The sequence below is a fragment of the Apis cerana genome, linkage group LG13 (assembly GCF_029169275.1).
Source record: "Apis cerana isolate GH-2021 linkage group LG13, AcerK_1.0, whole genome shotgun sequence".
Lineage (NCBI taxonomy): Eukaryota > Metazoa > Arthropoda > Insecta > Hymenoptera > Apidae > Apis > Apis cerana.
In genome coordinates, this window is record NC_083864.1 from 10,279,623 (window position 1) to 10,299,194 (window position 19,572).

Genomic DNA, 19,572 nt, shown 5'->3' on the forward strand with positions numbered 1-19,572 from the left:
CATTGTTAAATGAAAACGTGAAACTAGAATTCATTTATCACTTGTAATTATCACACTAATTTCACACTCGGTAATTATAGTAAAATTTAATTGATTTTCACAATATACATATATTCACCCTCGTAATCATCGTTACAAACAACCACATTCGTTCATTGTTCGTTGCGATGTTAAAATTTGTTTAAAAATAAAATTCAATTTGAAAGATATCTCATCTCTGCAAATAACGCAAATACTAACGATATTAAATACACGATCTACGTCTATATTACTCCCTGTCAAGAGTAAATTTCAAACATCGTTTTTTATGCGAAAGAAAATTCATGTTATAAATATTGAAAGCAAGATATTTCGTTCAAAGAGTTCGGGAAAAAGTCATTTTGCGTGTCATCTCGTCTCTACAGAAATATTAACGATACTAAACGTAGGATACGTTATATTTTTAAAAACAAATTTCTTCTCTCTTTTCTCTTACACAAGTGTGCAAACAACATTCGGTAAATATTGAATATCGAGATCACGTAAGGTAAAAATTTGGAATAAAAATCAATATTCAGAAGACATCTCATCTGTCACCGTGATACGGATGGAAATAATACCGGATGTGTTGCACTTTCAAGAAGATAAATTTTCTTTCTTTTTTTATTCCTTATGTAAATGAGAAACAAAGTTTGGATTTGGATCAGAAGTCAGTTTGCTAGACGTATCATCTATGAATACTTGAAGTTTAGTCTATAGAGTCTAGGAACGTAGAAACTATTAAGCTCAGTTTATAAACGAAGATGATGAAATCTATTTTCAGAAGAAGGAAGCTACCCAATTGTGCCTGAAAATTGATTATATTTTTTCCCTATATTCCATTATTAATTGCGAAAACTATTATAACCACAAATTAATATAAATACAATAAAGAAATGTAAATAAGTATTATTTATGAATTTTATCAATTATTGGAATTTTTTAAATATTAACCAAACTACATGAATTAAAAGAAATTTTTATAATGGTTAAATAACAGTTGAATAATCTAGGATTTTTTAGAACAAGTTTTTAAACGATTTCTTAAAAAAAAAAAAAAAACGAGCGATATGCATTATACATATATGCATATTACAATCATTATGCTGAAAGAACACTTCGAAGCTGCTGGTTAAGACCTATAAGATTTGCATAATAATCGGCGTCTTGATCACATCTATGTATCTTTTTAAAAATAAAAAAATATTTCTTTTTTGAACGACACATATAAATTTGTACATATAAAAACAAAATAACGACATAACCTATAAATCCACGCGTTCACATTTTCATGTTTTAGAATTCAAATGAAATTTCAATTTCTATTTATACGTTTAAACAACAATAAGCGTGCTGCAATGTGTCGTAGGCGTTTCTGTTTACATGCTATCTAACTACTTGTTAGGTATTCTCGTAATCGAGATCCGAATCGAGATCGAACGGTGGGCAAAATTAAAATAAGACAGACTCGCCTACGAGTGCAACGTACTACAAAAATAATTACTTGCGTCACCGCGTTCTCGACGGTGGCGTGGTATGTCTGTGCCCAAAGAGACGATTGTTTCGCCTGCCACTACATAATAACTTTCATTTTTACGTGAAAGGTAACCCAACGTAGATCTCATATAAATAAAAACAAATGGAACGAACTCTAGAATTCGTTCATTGAATCTTCAATACTTATAGGAAGATAAATTCGATAACTTGGTACGATGATTAATTCTATTTTCATATTAATTTTTCAAGATATTTTGCGTCAGAGACGAGATATAGTGTAATAAGAAAAATGTATTTTTAAAATTAACTGGGTCCATCCTTCTCCAATTCCTAAGATGGTAGAAAAGTGATCTGCTTGTGTCTTATTATGAAATAGAGTACCTAATAAACCTTTGAATAATTTCTCTAATATTCTTTACATTATCATAATTTCTTTCATCTTCTTGCTCATCTTCTTCAATTTCTTCGGTCTCGTTCTCGCAATTAAAACAAATGCAAGTAAGAAATTCATTATAAATGGATATTGGAAATCATATCGTGATGAAAAGTAATAAGATTGGTACGTTTTAGAAATTGAATATATTTCCATTAAATTCTAGCGAATGGAAAATCAATAAAAAATTGAAATATCAAAAGCTTCGTGTTTTCTAATATTGACATTCGTTACGGTAGTCAATCTTAAAACACGTTTGAATCCCCCACCAATTAAACTTGCCCTTAAACAGGGAGAGAGGTCGATTTATACAAAATCGATTATCGAGTATCTAGCGCGGCAACGTTCAACAATATCTTCATCAAATGTCCCGTGAATGTACGTAAATTGCTTATAACACTTACAAACACACAATCAATTAAACTGGAACGAGAAACGACGTTAATTCGACTCGCACTCGGCACTCCTTTTAATTAACATGTCATTCATTCGCCATTTCAATTCGCGCACAATATCTTTGCACACGAAAAGTTCAACAATTTCGTCGTTCCTTGGACCAAACTTTTCAACGCGTTCTCTATTTTTGGAATAGAGGAGGAAGGGGTGTCAATTTTTCACTTAATTCGAATATTCGAATACTTTAAACTCGTGTCGAAAGTACAAATTTTCAATTTTCTGGAAATTTAACGCGATCCGATCTAATCCAAAGACTTTTCTATCTTTCTTTTTTCTCTGAAAATAAGAACAGGCCGACTTGAGAGGTTGATCCAGGAGATAGAGAAAGAAAGAGAGGGAGGCATCGCGCCATAAAAATAATCGAGTCCTTGCGTCACCGAGTTTCAAACGTAATCGGGTGTGTTGAAACACGTTCTCAGCCTTTTGTCTCATCATCCTTGCCCTCTTCCCCCTCTCCTCCTCCTCCTCCAACGACGAGAAAGGCACGCAAAGGCTTCGTTTTATTTCTGCTTATAAAGAACTCGCACGCATCATTCGTCAACCCCTTTCGTGGTGTCAGAAATAGCGAGAAAAAAAATAAAAAAAAAAAAAAGAAAAAATTACTTTGTTGTCTTCCTCCCGATGGCGGAAATTCTCCCAATGTGCAATCACCGTTCCAAGGTTGCTGGTCGTCTTCTCTCTCTCTCTCTCTTTGGGGAGAGAGTGTTGGATTTTATAATAGAAGGGGGAGGAGGGAGGATCTCTCGTTGTTACGAGAGGGGTAAATATCGCGTAAAGTAATGCGAATTCGTTTTTTTTCATTTCAGAAAAGTTCGTATTGTGATCGAAATGGCAACGGATTGGGAATTGATGCAATTGTTGCAAGGTTTTACTGGTTCGCTTGTTGAAGAAATTCAATGGAGCTGGAAAGAGAGAGAGAGAGGGGGGGGAGGGAAAAAGGGAGAAGTCTTAATCAACGCGAAATTAATTTCTTTTTTGCGGTGTGATTTTGAAGCTGGAATAATCCATGTTGTTATATAAATTTGTTTACGTAGGAAGAATGATATTAAGAAAATTTGAGGCGACTATTTAACCAATGTGAATTTTAATTTCACTCGTCAAGAGGAGTGAAAGCCTCTCTTAACTTTTGTTCGATTAAATTTGTACGTTTTACGCGGCAGCCAGATATTTTCAGAAATTATTTCCTGTTAAATTTCCTGTAACGACGGTATATAATAGCAAGGAACAACAAGGTAGAATCGAAATATTCAAACTGTATCACGCAAAGTATTTTAATTACGTTTTTAACGCTCAATAATTCGACTTCGAATTAATATTAAACTATTTTCAATTTGTTGTTGTTGCGGGGTGAAAATTTTCAAAATGTTTTGCGCCAATAACACTCGTATTATGACCCAGTGTTACGAAAATAAGAAAAATAGAGTAGAAGGGAAGGTTAATAATAAATTTTACGTGTCTCGAAGTATATATCATAATTTCTTTAAAATCGTAAAAATATCGTGTAAAAGTAAATATATATAAAAAAATCGAAAAGTAACAAAGATTTTTCTATAAACACGTCGTTTCAGTTTCGTGACCCTGATCGCTATGAAGGCACGATTGGCAGTGGCACGTATTGTTCGATTAATGACAACCAAACCATGCGGTGGCATCGACTTGGCACACTTCCGATTTTATCGTCCCGGGGACGATCACGTTTCTCTATAAATTTCTGAATATCGGAATTGGCATTGTTCCGGCACCCAGTAATTGTTACACTTTACACAAAACTGACAAAACTGAAAAATAAAATCTATGATACGTCGTTTCCTTATCGTTCTCTTCATAGCATATTTTTCAATTTTAATTTTTTTCAGATTTCACTGTTAAAATATATGAAACACTTTTTCAATGCTTGTGCAAAAAAAAATATAACAGTTTGTGTTCTATCAGTTTTATCGCAAAAAAGAAAAGAAAAGAAAAGGAGAAATAAGTAAATTGAAACGCTAAGACATAATTTATCTTTAAAAATCGTTAATCCATTAGAAAATTAGATAATAATTAAACTACATTTCAATGATATTTCACTTCATAATTAGTAAAAATTCATTTCATCCCAACAGGTAACGACGAAATGAGATGAATAAACGGGAAAGATTGAATCATGGAATATTTATATCGAAAGGGGAGATGAGAGAATATGAAATTCGGATAAATAAAAGAAGAAAACGATATCGGATGGATCAATATTTAATTACAAGGATCATATCCCGAAAATTGAACACGCTAAACTAATTACAGGTATATATATATATATATAAGCTGAAACACCATCGTGTGGAAATCTAATTTTATTGTCATTAAATTAGCGCACACACCACGGACAAATTTGGATGAAACAAGCATTCTAATGTACGCCTTGTTCGTGGTGGCTTCGATAAATCGGTTTACAGAAGTCGAAAATCGTATCTCGTTTATTCAAATTGGATATTTTCGTCCTGTTGTCTCACGGTCAAGCAGAAAATAATTATCGAATGGCGACCGTGACTTCATTCGACGAAAGATTCGGCGATCTTTAATTAATAATCGTGGAGTAAATGGAATTTTTAGAATAAAATTTCGTTTCACGCGTCGTCTCGAAACGTATTTCCCTTGGAAAATTTAATTATCGAGTTGAGGAATATTACCGTACGTTGTATTTATATTTCTTATTAAATTTTTTAATTCTCCAAAAATGTTGAATTTTGACGAAGTGGAATAAATTTTCGAAGAAAAAAAAGAAATCTTCGTTTGATAATTAAATCAATGCGGTGTAATCGTATTTACGTATTAATACCCAGCAAAATGGCGATTAACGGTTATTGCATAATCATTGTGCGCCGTACACGTTTTCATTACACGTGCTATCGAAAAATTCTATATGTCACTGGCTGCACGAGTTGCGCTATGACGAGCGCATTTCATCGAAACGATGATATTAAAACGATTAAAATTTTAATATGATCGAAGAATGTAATTTGTAACGAGACTTTATATTTTTAAATTACAATTTTTATTTTAATTCAATGCAATATTGAAACAATTTAAACGGGTATAAGGCATTTTTTTTACATACTTTCCTTATATTTCTAATCTATTTTTATAATATATAAAAAATTGTAAAAATTCAAACGTACTGATTAACCATTAAATACTAATACATTTAATTTATTAATTTAATTTAACCAACGAATATTTTTGTTAACATTCTTGTGTTATTAAGTTTCGTGAAAAAACTTTTTTCTTTTTCTTTTAAATCCTTCTTATATATAGCAGAAAAATTGATCTTGTAAGAGAACTTGTAAAAATAGTTTCGAACGAGAGAAGATCGCTTTACGGGAAATTTATGGTTTCCCGTGTAAGTCTTTGCGGAAACAGGTTCACCGTAGGAGTTTCGAAACCGAGAAAATTTTCTGGTACCATTACACGTAGCAAGTTTTGTACGCAGCCAAAGAGTAGAGAAGCGAACCGCTTTGGGATACGTTTCATAACACAAAGTTTGACGCCACGGGGGACTTCCTTCCGTACCGGCAAACATTCGGGATACCAATTTAATTATTCACTTAGGGAATTTCCCCGCTTTTTCATTTCCATCCTGTTTTCTCGATTCGCGAAAGTACGAATCATATTTCACGATCGCGATTCAATTTCATCGATCGCCAATAAAGAAATTAATGATATTTGTAATCCGCGATTCGTCGCCATTTTGGAATTATTTGAAAAAATTTCAATCCGAAAAAATCGACTTTTCAGTATTCTTATACAATTTAAAATCGAGTGTCAATGAAGAAATTTATATTAAATATATAAAAAATATATATATTAATTGTAATCCGCAAAAGAATGAAATTCTTCGAATAAAAAATTCTAAAAATAAAAATTTTGTTCCAATCCAATTTTTGCATATTTTTACAAACATCGAAAGTATAATTCGAACAATACGAAATGGTGGTTTTTACAAATTGCGTATAAAAACCGAAATAGAAAGATTCCGTTTCTTCTTTTTCGTATGTGCTTTTCATCTACTTTTTGCTTTTCGTTTCATCGAAAAATGAAAATACAAATTCATAGATTATTTGAAACTTATCGCAGTGTAAATGTTTCTTCTCGTTTAATTAAAAATACTCGTATAACGACATGTGGTATTCCTTTCGTATTTTTCATTGAATAAATAAACGGAACGTACACACGTTGTGTCACGTTAAATAAGAGATAAAATAATTCTGTAAAAAAGTATAAAATATAAATACATTTCTCACAAATGCATAAATATCCACCAACCGTAACGAATTAAATAATAATACACACACACACGTGGCATTTGTATCCACTTTTCCATTATAAAAACTTTCATAATTATAAGTCGTCCAAAGAGCGATCAATTGCAACCAACAATAACACCCGTTATAATTTACCATGGGTCTCGGCGCCAAGCCTCGTAAGGGCCTGTCCCTCCCTGCACCAAACTCTGAGCATACATTTCAGCAGCTCCTCCAAGGCTCTCTTCAAGGACGCATCCTCTCCAACCTCCGTGGAACACTCGGAGGCAGTGCAATCGCACACCATCTCGATCCACGCAACTTCCAAACCACTGCTATTATATCGAAACTTCGCTTCACACCTCTAATCTCACGATTGCTCTATCGCACGATTTTAAAAAAAAAGAAAAAAAAAAATTATTAATCCTCTTCTCGAAAAGAAAAGAAAAATTCTTCTCGAACGAGAAGACACTTCCAAGACCACTCGTCACGCGATTTATAAACCAAACGTTTATAAACCAACTTCCGGTTTCCGCTCCTCTTCTCGCTCAGCGAAGAAATTCTCTCAAAGATCTTCCTCTTCTATCGAATTCTTTCGAAGAATTTCCCTTTTTCTTTTTCTTATCGAGAGAGGCTTCTTTCGAAAAAAAAAAAAAAAAAAAAAATGAGTGCACACGCGCCACCGGGAACGCGGGAGCCGGAGACGAAAGCTCTGCTCTTCCGAGGAGGATGCCTTCAGCCGGCTCGTGGAATGCGACTCGCCGCCCTGACCCACTGACTGCCGGCCAAAAGCTTCTTCTTCCACTCGCCCTCCCCCTCGGCCCCCTTCTTCACAGCCAGCTGTATTCAGCTTTGGCTTAACTTCGGCGGGAATATTCAGAATCTATGCCTCCGCGTATACGTGTATTATAGTAGAATCCACTCCTCGAATCCATTGCTCGAAATTGTATCTCGATGATACCGGATCGATGCTTCCGGTGTGGTTGAGGGAGGGGGAGGGAGGGGGAGGGTCCTCGATGGATGCGGTTTTCGGTGTTATCATTGAATGTGGAATCAAAAGGGGGTGAGGAGAGTAGCGAGATTAGGGGGAGGAAGTTGATTTTCGAATATTTGGAGATAGATTTTGATATGGGAGAGAATTTTGAATAATAGTAATAGCTGGTGCCGTTGTCGTTAATGATTAAATTGTTTATTCGCGATCTGTTATTTTATTTCTGGAAATACGTTATTATTCACTTGTACGTGAATGGATCGTTCGATCGTATTTTAATCGTATTATAAATGAATTTTAAAATTAAAATTTGAATTAAAATTTCACGAAGTGTAATTTTATCTGTACACTTTTACTGTACTTCGTCCTCGTGTTGTTACAGAGGAATAGGAAGATTGAACACATACTATATATGGTTAGAGTTTTCCAATTTTTCCTTCCACGACGATTTTCCCAGAAAATATCCCATTGAAGATAATGGAAATGAAGTAGCAATATTTGGAATATAGTCTATAGTGTTGTATGCACAATCGATCTCGAATAACGCTTATAAGGGTAATTATGATAATGAGGTCTCGAGTTAGAAACACCATCCATCTGAACTTCCCATTCAGAAATGAGAAAGTGAGAAGTGAGAAATTCAAGTCGCGATTAATACACGTAATAAGGTAAAATTTAGGAAATACGAGTGCATCTTCCAATCAAGCAACGACCTTATTCGTCACACGCGCCAAATTGACGCAGAGCCGTAGGTAGGAAGCGTTGCCACCTACCAGCCGGACGCTCTTTCTCTCAAGCTACGCCGTTCCGATTATATTTAGCCCGAGTATTACGCGGTGCTTATTTAAAGAAACGGGAAGAACGATTCCCTCTTTCCTTCTCTTTTATCCAGCTCATCTCATCTTCTTCCCTCCTCTTGTCCCTCCATTTTCGCAGTTATTCCCTCACTCTTGCTCGAAGAAAGCCATTCGCCATCTCTCCCCTCCCCCCTATTCCTATCTTATTCCACGATACGTTCATGTATCGTATGTCGAATATACGGGGGAATCGAATCCTCTCCGTCTCTCTGGCCACGTTTCCACGGCATTCTTTCGCGATGCGTCGCCTTCGTGAAGTAAATTTTAGTTACGGCTGTCTTCCTCTTTCGCTCCAACTATCTTCGTCGCGGATGGAATTCCTACGTTTTCGTCGCACACTTTGTAACACTTTGTACTCTCGTTATGAGCAAGGAGGAGGGAGGAAGGGACGGAGGAAGGACTGGCTTCCATAATCGATGTCCTCTCTCTTTCTGTCTCGTGTTGATACACTGGACTACTACTTTGGACTGTGTTTGTCTTCCGTCTGAGTATATGGTGAAGTTTACTCGCTCGGCTTAGCTCGATGGCGAGTTTGTTTAATTAGGTTCGATTCGATTTAAGTTTTTTTTTTTGGGAGAGGGATGGGTGATGTATTAGAATATGATTATTTCCATCTTCTTGATTAGATTTTTATTTGTAAATAAGTAATAAGGTTTTTATTCGCTTCATATATATGTATATAATATTTTGATTATTTGAATTTGAAAAAGAGAATAATGAATTCCGGGATTGATTTTGTAATTAAATTGTTAAAAAGAGGATCGTGATTATTATTCTTTTTTTTTTTTAAGTAAATATAATTTATATAACATATTTCAAATAATTCCAAATGTACCTAGCGTTCTGTTCTTTTCAACAATGTATTTCAATCATTCGAAAAGTTTTACAATATTAACGGAATAAAAGTCAAACGTGACACAAAGATATATAAATATTCATCTATGGAAAGTTGAAACTATATCGAAATAAAAAGGTATGGTAAAATAAATATTATTACTTCGATACTTTTTCCGTGACAATGCTCTTTCAATTAAATCGTCAAAAATGATTTTTATTCGTTAATTATAAGAAAAATTATTATTTGAATTGTATTTTTATATCTTTAATAAATTTTTTTATTGATATATAAATTATCAAAAATTTGTTGATATTATTAGCAAGTTTCCCCATATGACAAAATATGGAATGGAAAAATTACAAGGATAGTCGTTCGATTAATAATTATACAATACCTTTCCTTGAAAGATAATATTGGAAAAAAATTTTTGCTTCCACAAAATTTCCAAATAAAATTATTCATAATTTAAATTGCATTCCTTTCAATTATAAAAGTTAATATCCGTCATGCTTAACATTTCACATATTAGTTTTGCTTTTGAATACCCTCCTTACCTTCATCTCTCCTCATATTCTGCATACTTATATACATAGTTTATGGTATGAATTTCAAAAGTATGCTATACTTATTTTTCACGTTTCGCATACACGTACACATAATTTCTAACTACGTTATAGAGATATCGATATTTTATTATGTAACTTAATAAATAAATTCGTAATCGACATTTTTTGTATACCAACTCTTACATTGATCTGGAATTCCTCCAAAGGTGTCCCATAAATATATTATCACCTCGTACAGGTAGATGGAACGACGAAAATAAAATATCTCACCTAAACAAAAACGAAACAAAAAGGAAAAAAAAGTGAAAAATTATTCAAATTGAAATTTATATTCGTATAGAAACTTTTCATATAGCTGTTATAAACACGATGTATTATTTTTTCGATCACGAGAAGAAAGAGCAAATAAACGGTAACCAACTTTTTTATTCGTTCAACGGAGGATTAAGAGTTAGTCCATTAGCAACGTATTAACTTTATACCGTGTCGTAAAACAATGAAAGCAACGAGTATCAAGTTAAACAATCCTATCGTAAATCTATCCCCAGCGTAAACTATGTACTCAAGCGTCCTCTTTAGTCTCGTGTTACGCGAAAAATTTCGATCTATTCGTGTGACTTATCGAGGATAATTCTCCTCTTTTCCTCGGGTCATAACTATCTCGAGAACCTTGTCGACACTCGGCACACAACCTGTAACATCCAGCATCTTTGAAGGGATGGTAAATGCCCGTTGCAATCTTCCCGACGGAGGGCATAAATTTAGCGACAGCTTTAAGACGTTACACAATGAGAACGGACGAATATGGCGGATATTTATTGCGAGCATCGCAGTTCGAGATATCGAGCACGATTTATCACGAGTAGCGAAAAATATTCAACTTCAAGCGCGATCTTGGTCATTTCGTCGTTATTTCGTTATTAATCGGAATAACTTCTCGTTACAATTCATTTTCTTTTCAAATATTTCATATACAATTATACAATTCTATAATTCTATATAATTGTATAATATATAATTCTATAATTATATTTTATAATTATAATTATTCTTTTGTATATTGCTTTATAATCCTAAGCTTTTTCTTCTTTTTGTTGAAATTCTATTCCAATACGTAATACGATATCGCATACACGTATTAGCTTATCTCCCTGCGAATTTATAATATATTGTAAATTAATTGCAACAGTTCAACAGTAAATTGAGCCATTAACATATTGAAAGCTATATTTTATCTGTACTTAATTACACACACACATTATCGTTTGTTGTATATCGATAACCAATACGATAACCAATACTGCAACAACAGATTGTCAATAATAAACACCGAATGAATGTTTTTCTATGGTAGACGCGATCGTTTAACCATCGTACAGGAAACAGACTAAATTTCCAAGCAAAGAGCAATCAGTTTTTGTGTAAAATACTCTTGATCCCAATTGCGAGCCTCATTGTTAAATATAGTCCGTTAAGTGGAATGTATTTAAAACGGTTTGTTTTCGAATGATCGGTTCGTTCCGCTCAAGCATCAGATTTATTTTAAACGAGCATTTTTTTATGCTGGACAACCATCTGATTATCCAAACGTAACGTGGATCGTTCATAAGTAACCTCGTTTATTTTTCGTTTATTACTTTGGTAATTAATTCGTTTCGACAAGTGGTGATAAATTGATAAATTGTTATATTTGGAACATTTTTTGAAAATTAGATTTAATATATATTACGAAAGAACGTAGCGAAGAATGTAGTTTCTTTCTATGAAAATTTTATTTCTAATTTTAACACGGGATATTTAACTTATTCAAAAGTTGAATGAATGGATGAGATTTACCTTTTGTTAAGCTTACGCGCATTTTAACAGAGTTACGCGTTGAATGAAAATGTTAAATTCAATTAGTCGATTATTTTATAAAGCTCGCAATTAATAAAAAGAATTTAGATTGATGCGATTAAATTAAATAAGTTAATTACATATATGAAACGTTAAATCATTGATTAAAAAAATATTAATTGTCGTTACTTTAGTAGTAATGATTTCATTGAAATGCAATTCGATAAGTATAGAATTACAGAATTTAATTATAATTCTATTTGTTATACGAATATCTATTACATTAAATGAAAACTATTATCAATTATTATTGACTTTTGAAATATTTATATCCACAGTATTTGCGCAATTTTAATACCAAAAAAAAAAAATTATGAAAATTGATTGAATATATTCATACTTTTTGCGTGTTCATTTTTTTTTATTAACAAAATTTTCTATGAATATATTATTTTGCAGTGTATTAGATACACGAGATAAATTATTCTGTTTTAATAACGAATGAAAAAAAAAAATTATTAAATTATTGTTAAATTCTAAATTTTATCCAAAGTGCAGTATTTTCGAAAAAAATTCTAAAAATCTCGATGTTTATTGCTAAAAATATAAATATATAACATATAAGCCGCGACTATATTATGGTTACAAGGTGAATTATAAATCGATTTCAGCCTTGATTATAAAGCCTTCATTTTAAATATTCCAGTATATTTAGAAAGATAACCTTTACGTTGAGATTTACTAACCGAGTCTGAAGTATGTCCGTAGAAATCGAGGACATTCCATTCAAGATCGATTATTTGTATTAATAAATGCAGAAAATCCACGAACAAGAGAACATGATGTAATCCTACGCTTATAACAGAATACAGATTCAACGATAATGATCGTACGTTTAGAAATATCGTTCTCCTTATTCTACTCAATTTTCCAATCTTTTACACCGAACAATATTTCAATACCAACTTACGTATATATACCACACCATTACTGCGATTCGATTTTCAAAAACACTGTATGAAATATCGAATAAATTTATACAGTTTTCCATAATACGCGCAATACGTAATCCTTAAACGCATGGAAGAGGAACGAAGACAGCACCCAAGCTGTTGTATACAGCTATATAGCTTTAGACCATAAAACTAAAAGCGTCGTTCTCTCCACACCTAATAAAAGAAGTTGGCCAGCGTGGAATAATGAGAGAATGGTGTGGAACAACTCACCGAAACACTTGGTCTGTATTCTCTTATACATCTCCCCGCTGATCTTTCGGTGCACTATCCTCTGAGTCGTCGCCTGATACTTTTTCCTGAAGTTTCTCTCACTTTCGGTCGACTCCTGCGAGCCCCTCCTCTCCTTCGCCACGCTCTCCCCAACTTCGTCGTCCGTTTCCCTGCCGTCCGGTCTCTTCCATACGTGGCTCTCCTCGAGATCGCCGATGTAAATCCACTCGCTGCTCGTGTACGGCTCCACGTACGTGTCCTCGTCCTCCCGACCTTTTAGGACATTAGAACATAAAAACAACGAGTTTGGAGACGGTAAAAAACTTTGCACGAGATAAATTTTCGTGGACGTGTTGTCGTTTCATATCGAGAATGGAAGTTTCTTGAAGATGTATACGTATATATATATATAGGGTTTGTTGAATCTTTTTGGTGAATTTATGTATTATTCGAAATTTTTCTTATTCTCCATTATTTCCAATATTTCTTTCTTGAGAAACAAATATTCCATCGCAGATGCATTATTCGAACAAGTAATACAAATTATAGGTTCGAATTTTTATATTTTAATGCAAGTGTATGTATTTATAATATATTTAAATAATAATGAATATTCATTCTATTATTATCGAACCATTTTATTAATACGCAGATGTTTCATGTATTAATGAAGGATAAATGATGTCCGGTTGTTAAATATTTTTGCGAATTGTACATATTTCGCGTATTTCCCGCATGTGAATGATTTAAAAATTTTCAACAATGCCTTTTATTTATGCTTTCATAGAAAATTTAGAATAAAGTATTACAAAATGAACCGGTGCACTCTTTCTCGAACGTGTATTCGTGTTATTCAAGCACTTGTATTATATTTTAAATTATATTTTACGTGTTCAACATTTTTTTCTCTACTTCTTCTCTACTGAATGAATTTTTATTAATTTATAACCAACATATTTATATTTCTTATTTCACTTATCTCCAATTATATTATATTTAAAAACGTTATATCTTTTTTTAATAATCGAAATTTACTAACCGAACAACCTCGTAAAGCGTTCAATTTTCTTCCCTAATTTTACATCTCGTTCTTTCATGTTTCTTTTTAATCTGTACTCCGTGGAAATTATTATTCGATCGATCCATAATGAAAACACCGGGTGAATGAAATAGATCTATTAAAAAAAAATTAATAACACTTTGTTTCTTGATTAAAATCGATCGAATCTTAACAAACGGCCCGACGACTAATCATCTTAAAGGAAGACAAATGATACGAGAGAATCAGGATGAACTTTTTTAATTAATGAACGCCGCGGTATTTTGCTAAATTTTTTTTGTTTTAAATCGCGTTTTCATTAACGTAACTTTTTACAAGGGGGCGATACCTTTCCACTTTTATTATTCTCGTTTCACGGATACTTTGTACGCCCATTTACCTTTCATATTCGTGCCAGAATATGAAAGCAGTTAATAAAGTTAACAAAGTTTGCGTAATGTTTTTTTTTCAAGTTTTCTTTTTTTTTATCGCATCGCGGAGAATATTTTAATAATAAAATAAAAAAACGCGATAAGAAATGGAAAAAGTTTTGTTGCAAATGCCTTTTTAAGTAATTCTTACGTAACGATGATAATTCGTCATTTATTGTTGATATTGGTAATACCAAAAAAAAAAAAAAAATTAAATTAACTCGATAATTCAAGCGTATTGAATTAATTTCAATTATATTTTGAAGAAAATTTCTAGAGTCATCTAACAAGCAAAATGTCGTTATTAAGAGAGAGACATACGACAAGCCGTAAAACATTTCCTCCAGAGTATTAAGATTTAATACATCCTCTCGTGTCCGATTCTTTTTCCCATTACTCTCGCACCACGATATATATTACCAAAACCTTAATCTTCAATATTCTCGTATACAATCCCAGATTCACATATCCCACGAGATTTCTTAGATCTAATCCCTTTATCTATATCTCTCTAACGATATTTCACACGTACCAACGGATAGTGGAACACTCTGTATACGTGTATAAAATTTTATAAAACGCGAATTGAACCAATGTATACGTTATGAAAATCACGAAAAAATCTAGAGGAACAAATAACGATACGAACAACACCTAATATTCTAGATTACCTATAACATACAATACAATCCATTCCGTATTAAAATTCCAGCAGAAATAATTCCATTAACATCTTCCAATACTTTACGATAATCGCTTAAACCACAATTCTTGGAAATCGAGTATCAATCTCCAAGTAAACTTCCAAATATAACATATCCTAATTAATAACAACAATAACTAATTACTTACTAATACTAATTACTTCCATATTGCCAATACCAACCAGTAAGGATCTCCAAGCTAACATCGGTGCTCCTAGCGTGAAGCCTCTTCCTTCCAGCTGTGTCGTCGATGGAACCTCTGCTCCCCCGCCTCGACGCCACCCTCTCCTCCGATTTCGCTCTGACGTCCGATCTGCCCGCGCTGCTGCGCCTGTGCCGCCTGTCCCCACGATCCTCCGACCGGTACCTCTTGTCGAACTTCTTGTACAGCCTGTGGCCGGGCACGTGCTTCGACGTGGAGGATCTGTGCCCTTCGGGGGAGTCCGCGAAACCTGCCGGCGGTCGAACGATCTCTTCCGAGACCTCGGGGTGGAGCAACACGACGGCACGCACGATAGAGAAAAGAGGTAGATAGACCGACAGATAGAGAAGACAGATCGATTCGAGATTCCATATTTTTCTTTTTCTTTTTTCTTTTCTTTTTTTTTGGCGGTTGCTGGAAACGCTTCAGTTTTAAACTCGAATTTAAACTGATTGACCGATCGGTCGAGTAATTTCCTTCTTATCCGATTTTACCGATTTTTCTTTTTCTTTTTTTTTTTTTTTGGAATAATTTTTGTTTTTTAAGGAAACATCTTTGGGAAGAAATCGATTTTAATCTCTGCGCGCCAAATTTCGTATTTCAAATTTGTTTTATCTAATTGGCGATTCTTTTTTTGGAATAATTTTTGTTTTTTAAGGAAACATCTTTGGGAAGAAATCGATTCTAATCTCTGCGCGCCAAATTTCGTATTTCAAATTTCTTTTATCTAATTGGCGATTCTTTTTTTGGAATAATTTTTGTTTTTTAAGGAAACATCTTTGGGAAGAAATCGATTCTAATCTCTGCGCGCCAAATTTCGTATTTCAAATTTCTTTTATCTAATTGGCGATTCTTTTTTTGGAATAATTTTTGTTTTTTAAGGAAACATCTTTGGGAAGAAATCGATTCTAAAGATCGAAGAACGAATAGTTATTTGCAAAGCTGTCATCAAAACTTCAAGAGTTTGTTACGCAATAAAATTTCTGCGCGCCAAATTTCGTATTTGTTTTTCGCTTCTAGAATCGATGCTCCAAAGGTGTTAACACGTTACTACTAGCCAATCACCAGAAACAAGTAGGAAGAAAGGAAGAAATTCAAGACTCAAGCAACGGACTAACACACTACTCTATACTACTACTTGATCTAATTCGTGATACTCGACTTATAACATAACCTCGACCCCACAAAATGGAAAAATAAAGTAAAAAAAATAGGGACCTGGTAGAGAGAAAAAAAAATACAACCCCTATCGTGTACCATGCCTTCGAACTTGCTTCCTTTCGCAAGGAGGAAACCTCGAGGAAACACAGCGAATGGATAATTTACCTCTCTGCCGCAGTGGTGGCAATGGGGGGCGTCAAGGGCGCCGATGGTCAAGCATTGGTCCGCCCCCTCGCTGTAGAAAACACTGTCGCTCCCAGGGCTGACAGACCTCAACGATTCCGCTGAAAGAGCCTTTAATCTAGCCTCGGGGCTCTGCGACTCGACAATCACCGCCCTTTGCCCGTTGTGCCCCGGACTTCGTTGATAACGGCCCGGGCTCAACCTCGAGCACATTATGTCGTCCGCCGCTCGCGACCTCCTTCGTGGCAGGCTCCCCGTTATGGCCGCGTTCTTGTCCTTAAATGCGAACGTGGGGAGAGGGGAGGGGAGTTAGTTATCGCCATTGTATCCTCGTGTCGTGCCTCGATGCCCCCCTTTGAGCGGTGAGCCTTCCTCGAACGAGGAAGTCGAGAAATTGGGGTAATTTGAAAAATTGTCAAAATTGTCGAATGTTGCACGAGTAAGTCGAAATTTTTGAATGTTCATCCTGAGGTGCATGATTAAGGTGCGTAATTAAGGAGTGCGTAATTTTTGGAAATACGATTGAATATTCTTCTTGATGTATTGGAAAAGTGATACGAAATTGGGGAAATTTTGTTTAAAATATTTGAAGGTGAGTTTTTTTTTAATAATATTCGATTTGTTATTTCTTCGAAGAATACTCTTTATATATTTTGTAGATTTCAATCGATTTTCTTCGAGCACGTGTCTGCACGTGTCTCTTCGATCGGTTCTTTTTTTTTTTTTTTCTAATAATTGATTTGTGATGGAGAGGTTTAGTACCACTTTTCCACTCAATTCTACAATTGTTCTCGTGCCAATATTAATTAATTGTGCTTTGAAAGATTTGATCGAGTGCTTGATCTATATTTATATTTAATGGGAGTTTCAATTAATATGGTTCTTAAATATATTAATAGATTGCACTATTATTTTATCGCCAAGAGGAAGAAATTGATATTATTTTTTTTAGAGAAATTTGACATCTCTCGTTCGCGATAAATATTATAAACAAGAATTAGCAAACATATTAAAATATTAAACAAACACCATGCAGGATTTTTAATAATATTAAAAATGGTACACACAAATTTCACTTATAAAAATATTTTATAAAATGAGAGAAAAAATTAAGGTTAAAGAATTTAAAAATATGTCTTACTGGAAAATCCCACTGATTGCCAAAAAATAATTTCGTATTGAATATTATTACAATTTTCCTCCCAGATATTACAAAAAACGATATTTCATACATACTACGATTATTTACGAAGAATTATATTTATAACATATTCTCAAAATTTCAAACTCATAAATTTGAAAATATATATTTATACGTCACTGTTTTACACGTATCTCCAATATTTTCGAAATGCAAATTAGAATTTCACGACAGCTCAATATCTTTCGTGCTGAATGTATAAAATAAAATTTCAAAAATAAATAGAACAGAAAAAGCAAACGAATATCCCGTTCGAATATTACCTCGTTACTCCTTCTCCTGGTAGAAACGTAACCAGTGGTCTTCCTCCTCGGACTCTCCCTCGTCCTCCTGTGCCTTGCATCCACTCCCTCGCGATGCAGGTGATGATGATGGTGATGGTGCATGTGGTAGTGGTGGCTGCAGCTGGAATCGTCCGAGGTGGGCACATGCCCCCCATCCTCCCCTTGATCCACGCGCCAATCCTCCTTCTGTGGGCTCCTGCTGATTTGTTGCTGCTGCTGCTGCTGCTGCGCCTGCTGCTGCGCCGATTGCTGCACGGACATCGTCGCGTCCCGCTTCCTGTTGTTCTTGTGCGGGCTTCTCGCGCTCGTCGATTTCCCCCTCGGCCTGTGACGATGGCTCGGCGTTGGACTCAACTCAACGCTCTCCCCGTACGAGTCCGCGCTCCGCTCCACTCCCGCGCCGCTCCCCAGAAAGTCGAGGGAGAACGTCTTCCTTCGTCTACGCCTCTCCTCCTCGGTCCAACCGCGCAGATCCGGCGGAGACTCGGCGTAGCCGCCCGAAGAGGAGCGGTGCCCTTCCTGCAATCGTTTATTGCCATGGATCATGGACGATGGGTACTTTTGAATCGTGACACGTTGCGCTGAGAGTGGCGACTCTCTCATGGCAATTCGAATGATATTTGTATTTATGTTTGATTCTTTTAGAATGCCATTTCATTTAGAATAGATTTCTATAATTTTATGAAGTGTATTTTATATATTTTATATTATTTTCAAAATTTTTAAATGTTGTAAAAATGGAAGAGTGGCAATTCGAACGATATTTATATTTATTCTTGATTTGATTCTTTTAGAATATCATTTCAATAGAATAGATTCTTTAGAGTAGAATAATGTACTGTCGAGTGGCTAGGTTTTTTCATTATTTCATTTAGAATAGATTTCTATAATTTTATGAAGTGTAGAATAATGTACTGTCGAATGGCTAGGTTTTTTTTTAGATTCTGAAAATTTTTTTTTAGATTGTGATGAAAATTAGAGAAATATTATTTTCAAACTTTTGTATTTATGTTTGATTCTTTTAGAATGCCATTTCATTTAGAATAGATTTCTTCCATATAATTTTATAAACTGTAGAATAATGTACTGTCAAATTTTTTTTATCTTAAATTAGACTCCAGAACGGAAATATTATTTTCAAAATTTTTAAATGTTGTAAAAATGGAAGAGTGGCAATTCGAACGATATTTATGTTTGATTTTTTTAGAATATCATTTCAATAGAATAGATTCTTTAAATTCTTTATTTTAGATTGTGGAAATTAGATTGTGATCGCGAAAGGGAAATATTATTTTTAAAGTTTTTGAATGTTATAAAGATGGAAGAGTTCGAACGATATTTGTATTTATGTTTGATTGATTTTAGGATATCA

General features: G+C 34.1%; 1 protein-coding gene across 10 annotated transcripts in view; it reads right to left on the minus strand.

The window, feature by feature from the left end:
* LOC108003997 (uncharacterized) overlaps positions 1-19,572 on the minus strand; it is a 77,091-nt gene that overhangs the window by 12,633 nt on the left and 44,886 nt on the right. For 4 of the 10 annotated variants that reach the window (XM_062084133.1, XM_062084132.1, XM_062084131.1 and 1 more), the window contains 5 exons: positions 18,180-18,719; positions 17,857-17,868; positions 16,698-16,991; positions 15,352-15,652; positions 12,996-13,268 (listed from right to left, as the gene is read on the minus strand). In XM_062084133.1, the coding sequence (XP_061940117.1) occupies positions 12,996-13,268; positions 15,352-15,652; positions 16,698-16,991; positions 17,857-17,868; positions 18,180-18,719 (1,420 nt within the window). Of the gene's footprint in view, positions 1-4,617; positions 10,204-12,169; positions 13,269-15,351; positions 15,653-16,697; positions 16,992-17,856; positions 17,869-18,179; positions 18,720-19,572 lie in introns of those variants that run through there. The other 6 variants (XM_028669830.2, XM_017066596.3, XM_062084135.1 and 3 more) reach the window with 5 other exon arrangements.